Below are 8,377 nucleotides of genomic sequence, written 5' to 3'. Positions count from 1 at the left end.
CACCCACCCAGGGCTCCGCTAAGGTTGCAGCCCATCCTCCCGGGGACACGCCTGCCGCCCGGACCGCCTCCCGGGACCAGCCCCGCCCCGGGCGGAGCGCCCACGCCCGCCACACCGGCCTCCGCCCCCCGCACCGGCCCCCTCCGGCCTCTGCCCCCCCCCCCCGGCCTCCGCCCCCCCGGCCTCCGCCCCGGCCGGCCTCCGCCCCCCTCGGCCCCGCCCCCTCCGGCCTCCGCCCCCCTCGGCCTCGGCCCCCTCCGGCCTCCGCCCCCCCCCGGCCTCCGCCCCCCCGGCCTCCGCCCCCGCGGCCCCCGCCCCCTCCGGCCTCCGCCCCCTCCGGCCTCCGCCCCCTCCGGCCTCCGCCCCCGGCTGCGGAGGGACCCGGGCGCGGACACCTGCACCCGCGGCGGCGGCGCGGTCCTGACCCACCGGGCGTCCCTGTCGCTGGCATCGCCCTCGGTGAGTGGGCGCCGCCCTCGCCCTTTCCGCATCCCCTGGCCGCGCGCGCACCCATCCACGGGAGCCGGACGCCGGGTCCCCATCCACCGGGAGGGCCGCACCCCCTCCTCCGCCCCGGGCTCCCCTCTTCTCCTCCCGGCCAGACCCGGCGGCCCCGGGGCCGCGATCCGGCCGCCGCCCGCGCCTCCCCCCCACCCCCCGGGCGGCGGCGCGGGCGGCGGGGCCGCTTTGTCCCTGTCGCCGCCCGAGCGCCGGAGCCCCCACCCCCTGCGCGCTCCCCCCGCCGCCCGGGTCCCCCGCGCCGCCCGCATCCCCCGCGCCGCCCGGGTCCCCCCGCCCGCATCCCCCGCGCCGCCCGGGTCCCCCCGGCCAGGGACGGCGGCGCTGGGAGGCGGCCCATGGGCGGATTCTAACGCGTGTGGACGGGGGCGCGGCGCGGGGGGCGGAGAGGCGCTCCCGGCTCGGCGGCTGCTCCGCGGCTCGCGCCCTCCGGCTCCTCGGCTCCGCGATCCTCTCCTCGGCCGCCCGCCGTCCCCTCCCCGGACCGTCCGCCGTCCCCTTCCCGGGCCGCCCGCCGTCCCCTCCCCGGCCGCCCGCCGTCCCCTCCCCGGGCCGCCCGCCGTCCCCTCCCGGGCCGCCCGCCGCCCTCCGTCCTCTCCCCGGGCCGCCCGCCGCCCTCCGTCCTCTCCTCGGCCGCCCGCCGTCCCCTCCCCGGGCCGCCCGCCGTCCCCTCCCCGGGCCGCCGCCGTCCCCTCCCCGGGCCGCCCTCCGTCCCCTCCCCGGGCCGCCCGCCGCCCTCCGTCCCCTCCCCGGCCGCCCTCCATCCTCTCCCCGGCCAGCCGCGCCGGGCGCCGCGATGAAGCTGCTGGGACACCGGATCGAGCTGCTGACAGGTACCGGCCCCGCCGCCCGCCGGCCGGGGAGGGCGCGGCGCCGGGCTGGGCGGCTCTGGCTGGAGCCGGAGCCGGAGCCGGAGGCGGGGAGCGGGGCCGGCCGGGTCCCAGCGCGCGCTGCCCCGCCGGGCTCTGCGCTCGGTCCCGGCGTCCGGAGCGCGGATCGGGGCGCCTCCCGGAGTCCCCCTCCGAGCGGCGGAGCTGGAGCCGGGTCCCCAGGGGACGGGGCTCAGTCCCTGCCCTCCGCCCGGAGCTTTCCGCCTGGAGGAGAGCCAGCGCCTGGGGAGGGGGGAGCCGGGCGGACCCGGGGCAGGGGGCCCTCCGCCGGGAGCCCCTCCGGAGCCGGAGCCGCGTGCAGGGCGCTGTGGCCGGGGGTCCCGGGGGGACCCGGGTGTGCCCGTGGGGGGGGACGAGGCTCAGAGGCCGGGGGGTAGGGGGGCAGGCTCCCTCTCCTCCTCCTCCCCCTCCCCCTGCCCCGTCTCTCCTGCCTCCCTCTCTCCGGGCACCGGCGGCTTCTGGGGCTGCGGAGGGACGGGCAGGGGAGGGGGAGGGAGGAGGAGGAAAGGGAGCAGGTGCGGACCCCACCGGCCTGGCCCTGGCGGCCTCCATCACCGCCTCCGGACCGACCGAGGTTCCAGGCGATTCCTCTGCCCCCCCCTCGCCCCCCGGGAGGTCCGGCCGCGTCGCGTCCTCGCCGGCTTCGGGGAGGGAGCGCAGGGCCCTGTGGGGGGAGAAGGGGCCGCGGCCCGAGCCCGCGTGGGGGCGGGAGGAGCGGGGAGATCGGAGCTCGTGGCAGGGTTTGAACTGGACCCTAAAGGACAGGCTTTCTGACCCCGGAGAGGGGAGAGGGGGTGGCGGTGCAGGCTGAGGGGTGGGGGGAGCCGGGGATGCGGAGGCCCGGGGGGTGCGAGAGGCCTGGCCTGGGGGATGGGGATGGGGATGGGGAGTGAAGTGAAGTGGGGGCTGGAGGGCCAGGGGAGCGAGGTTGGGGGAGGTGGGGGGAGGTTTCAGGCGGTGATGCTGCCCTGTCCGGGTTTGCTCAGTGGTTAGAGCTCCGGCCCCGGGGACTGGATGGGGCCGCGAATGCCCGTGAAGCAGCAGTGACGGTGCTCCTGTCCGCCGCAGGCTCACAGTCAGGGGGCGGGGGTGGAGGGTGGGGGGCTGTTGGGAACACTCTGGCCAGGTCCTCAAAGGAGCCAGTCCCATCTGAGCCCAGTTAGCCAGGGGGTGGGCACTCCATCCAATCAATCCCTCGCCAACTTTTCCCTGTAGAGCTCCCCCGAGGCAGGCCTGCCACCTGACTTCAAAGGGGGCAACCTGCTCGGCCAGCATGGCTCAGTGGTTGAGCATCCACCTATGGAGCAGGAGGTCTCTGTTAGATCCCCAGGGGGGGCGTGCAGGAGGCAATCCACCAATGGTTCTCTGTCATCATGGATGTTTCTCTCTCCCTCGTCCTCTCCCTTCCTCTCTGAAATCAGTAAAAATATCTTTTAAAAGCAGGGGGTGGAGTAGGGAGGGGGTGCGGCCCTGGCTGCTGACCTTGCTAATCCCCAAAGGGAAGTGTTGCCCACCGCATGGGTTTGGGGGAGCCGGGCATGCAGGGCTGAACTCCTGCTCTGGCAGCTGCTGGGGCAGGAATGCTGTCGGGAGGCTGTGCAGGACTTTGGGGTCCCCCTTCAGTGTGGGGACCCTCATCTTCTGGGTCCAGGGCTCAGGGCCCTTCCTCCCTCATCAGACAGGTCCTAGCAGACTGTCTACGCCCTCCTAACAAGGTCAAATAAATGTATACACACACTTTGAGTAATTATACAATTATACAAAGGCATAATTGTGTTTATGAAAATACATTTCATTTTCAAAATGGAGCTAGCAGCTGTTCAGTGTGTATACGTTTTTGGGGGGACACCCGGTAGGTTCCAGTGCATTCACATCAGGGAACCCCGGGCAGCTGCGAATTTTGCTGCCAAAGTTATTTATTCACCTGAACAGATGTCCCCTTACGTAATTATAATGTTATAATAACAGCGATGACAGCTCACGCTGACATGGCATTTGCCATGGGCCAGGCACGGTCCCGAGTGCCTTCTGTATATTCATCACCCTCATAACAGCCTGTGAGGTGTGTGCTGTTAGTTCCTCCTTTTTACAGATGAGGACGGTGAGGCACAGGAGGTTAGGAAACTGACTAAACGTGACACGGATGGTAAGCAGCTGGCTGGGATTTGAACCAGGGTCTAAAAGATGTTTCGAAACAGCGTTTTGTTGCCCTAACCAGTTTGGCTCAGTGGATAGAGTGTCAGCCCCCAAGCTGAAGGGTCCCGAGTTCGATTCCTGTCAAGGGCATGCGCCTTGGTTGCAGGCTTGATTCCCAGTGGGAGGGGGGGGGGGAGTGCAGAAGGCAGCTGATCGGTGTTTCTAACTCTCTATCCCTCTCCCTTCCTTTCTGTAAAAAAATCAAATAAAATATATTTTAAAAATAACAAAAAACTGTTTTTCATCTTTTTTTGTTGTTTTTGTTTATTTTTCATCTTTTTTCAGTGTCTAAATTAGCACTGGAAAAGGAGTCAAAGGAGATGATAAAAAAATGTTAACGGTGGTTTTCTCTGGTTCATAGGATTCTATGTGCTTTCCACATCTTTTTGCTCTTCTGTTTTTCTGACTTTTTCCAGTGAGCATGTATTACATGAAATTCAAGTTTTATTTTTTTATATATATATTTTATTGATTTTTAAAATTTTATTTTACAGAAAGGAAGGGAGAGGGATAGAGAGTTAGAGACACTGAATGAGAGAGAAACATCAATCAGCTGCCTCCTGCACATCCCCTACTAGGAATGTGCCCGCAACCAAGGTACATGCCCTCGACTGTACTCAAACCTGGGACCCTTCAGTTCGCAGGCCGACGCTCTATCCACTGAGCCGTACCGTGAGGGCCAAGTTTTATTTTTTAAAACGGAAAAGTAACGGATGGGTTGGGGACGTGGTCCGGGCTGGGGCCACTCCGTGGGAGCTCTGCGGAAGAACAAACTCCCGGGAAAACTTCACAGCCAAAGGTCTTGGTGTCAGAGGAGCCGGGATTGCCACTGTGTGGAAAACACAGGCAGCTGCGACCTCCAGACACCGGAATTCAGAACGTGCCCCTCCATCCCCCCGCTGTGTGAGGAGACTTTCCTTTACCTTAAACAACATACTATTTTCCTATTTTTTAAATATATTTTATTGATTTTTTTACAGAGAGGAAGGGAGAGGGATGGATAGTTAGAAACACCGAATGAGAGAGAAACATCGATCAGCTGCCTCCTGTACACCCCCCACTGGAGATGTGCCCTCAACTAATGTACATGCCCTTGACCGGAATCGAACCTGGGACCTTCCAGTCCGCAGACCGACGCTCTATCCGCTGAGCCAAACCGGTTTAGGGCCTATTTTTCTTTTAGGGAATTGACAAGAGTGATAAATGTTTTTAAGAAAAAATCTAGGTCTATGTCTGAAAGGGTCAAGTACAAACAAAAAGTCGAGCCCCCAAAAGTTCTGAGTCTCTCGTTCTGGGAGCCACAGTTCTGAAATGACTGTGTGTGTCTGCGAGGGATGAAGCCATCAGCAAAAGCGTCACGGAGGCCGAGAGCCGCGCTTCTCCTCCTGGGAGGAAAGATGACACATAAGGAAGGAGGGGAAGTGAGACGCCACGGGGTGGTGTGGGATGGAATGAGGAGTATCCGTCCGGCCTGTCTCTTTCCCAGCCCGGCCGGGCAGCGTGGGAGAGGCAGGAGGGCTGCTGTGCCATCGGCGAGGTGTCACAGGCGCGTCTGTCCGGGGAGTGGGGTCCGGAATGTGAACCCGGGTTTGCCCTGAAGGAGACGGGAACCCCGGGTGTGGGCACTGCCACCGACTCCACAAGCTGTCTCTGCGCCAAAGGAGTAAGAAAGGCCCCGTTCGGTCTCCAGGAGCTGACGTCCAGAAAGCGGGATGTGGATGACGATTCCCCGAACAACTCTGTGTGCTGGTTACCTGGGTACCTGCCACCACTTCCAGCAGACAGCTCCTGTGGCTGAGAACTAACTAACGGCTGATTGTCAAATAAAGTTATAAACCTGCAAACCTGCAAAAAAAAAAAAAAAAAGAATCAGTGTAAATTCCTGATTTTAGCATCCATACAAATGGATGGATATAGATGTGTGTGTGTTAGTATGCTCATATATCTTTTCTATTTAAAAATATATTCTTGCCGAAATCAGTTTGGCTCAGTGGATAGAGCGTCGGTCTGCGGACTGAAAGGTCCCGGGTTCGATTCTGCTCAAGGGCATGTACCTTGGTTGCGGGCACATCCGCAGTCAGGGGTGTTTCTCTATCATCGATGTTTCTAACTATTCCTCTCTCTTCCTCTCTGTAAAAAAAATAATATATATATAAAATAAATAAATAAATAAATATTCTTATTGATGTCAGAGAGGAAGAGAGAGGGAGAGAGAGACTGAAACAGCAGTGATGAGAGAGAATCATGGATCGGCTGCCTCCTGCATGCGCCCCACGGGGGGGGGGGAGGGACTGAGCCCGCAACCCGGGCCTGTGCCTTGACCCCGGAAATCAAACTGTGACCTCCTGGTTCATAGGTCAATGCTGAGCCACATGGGGCCGGCAGGCCATAGTGACGCTTTTTAAATCACAACTTTCCTAGGGAGAAACTTCCCTGCTCCTCCCCCCGTGGGAATGTCTGCCCTGGCCTCTGGTCCCCACGTTCAGGAGCCCCATACCCCCCCTCCTGCTGGGCCTGGCTGCCTGTTTTCCAGGGGCTGAGGCACTCCCAGGTCTCTGGATTCTGAGGTTTCCCTCCAGCCCTTTCCCCCACTGCCCCCTACCCTCCCATCACTGGCCACCGGCCCCTGCACTGCCCTCTCTCGGCCCTTTCCATGGCACCGTCCTCGGGGGCCCTGCCTCCTGGGTGGTTTGGGAACAGGCCTGGGTGAGGACGGGACACCCCTGGGTGAGGACGGGACATCCCAGTGCTGCCGGCAGTCAGTGGAATGGGGAGCTCGGGGAGGCGGGCGGCTAGAAAAGTCCTAATGGGGCAGTGTTTTCCAGCCCGGACCCGTCTGTTAGGACCCCGATGGATGGCTGAGTGAGCAGCCCTCAGAAAGGATGAGAGAAAGGGGTGGGCGTGAGGGGAGAGAGGATGCTTTGCTAAAAATACTGCCCATCTGGATTGTGTTAACTGGTTTCCCAGGAAACCACTGGGAACCGAACGCTGGGGCCTGGCGTGGGGCTTGCCTGGCCTCTGGGGACAACGGGCTCCCAGGGGCTCTCCCCGCTTCTCCTTCCAGGAGGCTGGGTGACCAGCAGCTCCCGGCCAGCGTCCGCATACCCCACCCCCAAACCGGACTCGCGGGGTTGAGGCGTGGAGGCGGCATCTTTGCACCGATCGGAGCGCTGAGGATCGGAGAGTTGAGGCTCCGAGCGCCGGGCGGAGCGGGGGAAGCCCTGGGCGGCCTGGAGCGGCAGCCTGGTCTCGGGACAGCCTTGCCCCAGAACTGGTCCCCTCCCTGGGCCCCAGGCAACCCCTGGGCCTGCTGCCCAGTCTCAGGGCCTTCCGCAGGGAGAAGCCAGCGCAGTGGGGTGGGCAGGCGTGGGATGTGGCAGGGGAGTGGGGTGCATCCTTGGACCCGCCAGGCCTGCAACAGAAATACGTGCTTTAGACTGGAATCAAACCCGTTACCCTTCAGTCCTCGGGCCAATGCTCTAACCATTGAGCAACTGACTAGTTCTTGCTTTTTTTAAATTTTTTAATTTTTTAAAAAAAATTTTTATGTTGTTTTCCCCTGAGTTAAGATTCCAGGCTGTAGTTTTTAGTCTTCCACCGGAGATAATGCCTGTTAACTTGAGGATGTACATCCTCCCAGGCTTTTCTGTGGGGCTGTTTGCATTTCTCACAATCTGGATAATATTGTATGTTTTATAATTGCCTTTTCTGTTCATGGTGACACGCGCGTTTCCCCATGTTGGTAAGATCTTTTATAAGTCACTGGCCCATCATCTGTGCCGATGTCCTATTCATGGACCCCTAGCGTCTTCCCGTTCCCCTCTCGTTTCATAAATGGCGCTGGGGTGAGCATTCCTACAGATCAAACCGTTAGATGCCCTCTCGGTCCCTTAGGAAATGTCTCCCAGGGAGAGGATTGCCGAGTCCAAGAGTATGAATCTTTTCAATAAGTTTAATTCAACCTGCAAAGCTGCCCTCCGGCAAGATGCAGCCATTCACACACAGAAACACACACACACACACACACACACACACACACACGTGCGCAATACAAGGGAAGTGTCGGTTTCCCAATGCCTTAGCTGGCTCTGCGTCTGCCAGCTCCGCTGGCCAAAATAAGGGGTCTGGTTCTCGTCTGCATCTCTCTCTTTTTTTTTCTTTCTTTTTTCTTTTTTTTTTTTAATATATTTTATTGATTTTGTACAGAGAGGAAGGGAGAGAGATAGAAACATCGATGAGAGAGAGTCATCGATCAGCTGCCTCTTGCACACCCCCTACTGGGGATGTGCCCGCAACCGAGGTACATGCCCTTGACTGGAATCGAACCCGGGACCTTTCAGTCCCCAAGCCGACACTCTATCCATTGAGCCAAACTGGTTTTGGCTCGTCTGCATCTCTTTAACTCCTGGTGAGCTTTCATGTTTTCTGGTGTATTTATTGGCCAATGTTAATTTTTTAAAAATACATTTTTATTTATTTCAAAGAGGAAGATAAAAACAGCGATGACGTCCTAACCGGTGTGGTTCAGTGGATAGAGAACACTGGCCTGCGGACTGAAGGGTCCCAGGTTTGATTCCGGTCAAGGGCATGTACCTTGGTTGCCGGCACATCCCCAGTGGGGAGTGTGCAGGAGGCAGCTGATCAATGTTTCTCATTGATGTTTCTAACTCTCTATCCCTCTCCCTTCCTCTCTGTAAAAAAAAAAAAAAATCAATAAAATATATCTTTAAAAAAACAAACAGCAATGATGAGAGAGAATCATTGATTGGCTG

At 60.0% G+C, this 8,377-nt stretch overlaps 1 protein-coding gene across 3 annotated transcripts in view; it reads left to right on the top strand.

The window, feature by feature from the left end:
- Positions 1-353: 353 nt before the first annotated feature.
- Positions 354-8,377, top strand: part of NDRG4 (NDRG family member 4) — a 30,297-nt gene continuing 22,273 nt past the window's right edge. The window contains exon 1 of one of the 3 annotated variants that reach the window (XM_036440758.2): positions 354-459. Coding sequence is in view for 2 of the 3 variants with exons in the window: in XM_036440756.2 (XP_036296649.1) it covers positions 1,316-1,352 (37 nt within the window). In the remaining variant the exon portion in view is untranslated. Of the gene's footprint in view, positions 460-1,271; positions 1,353-8,377 lie in introns of those variants that run through there. The other 2 variants (XM_036440756.2, XM_036440757.2) reach the window with 2 other exon arrangements.

Source organism: Pipistrellus kuhlii, unplaced genomic scaffold (assembly GCF_014108245.1).
Source record: "Pipistrellus kuhlii isolate mPipKuh1 unplaced genomic scaffold, mPipKuh1.p scaffold_m20_p_17, whole genome shotgun sequence".
In the NCBI taxonomy this organism is placed as follows: domain Eukaryota; kingdom Metazoa; phylum Chordata; class Mammalia; order Chiroptera; family Vespertilionidae; genus Pipistrellus; species Pipistrellus kuhlii.
Note: the sequence above shows the minus strand (reverse complement) of the source record. Positions and strands in the feature narration are given on the sequence as shown.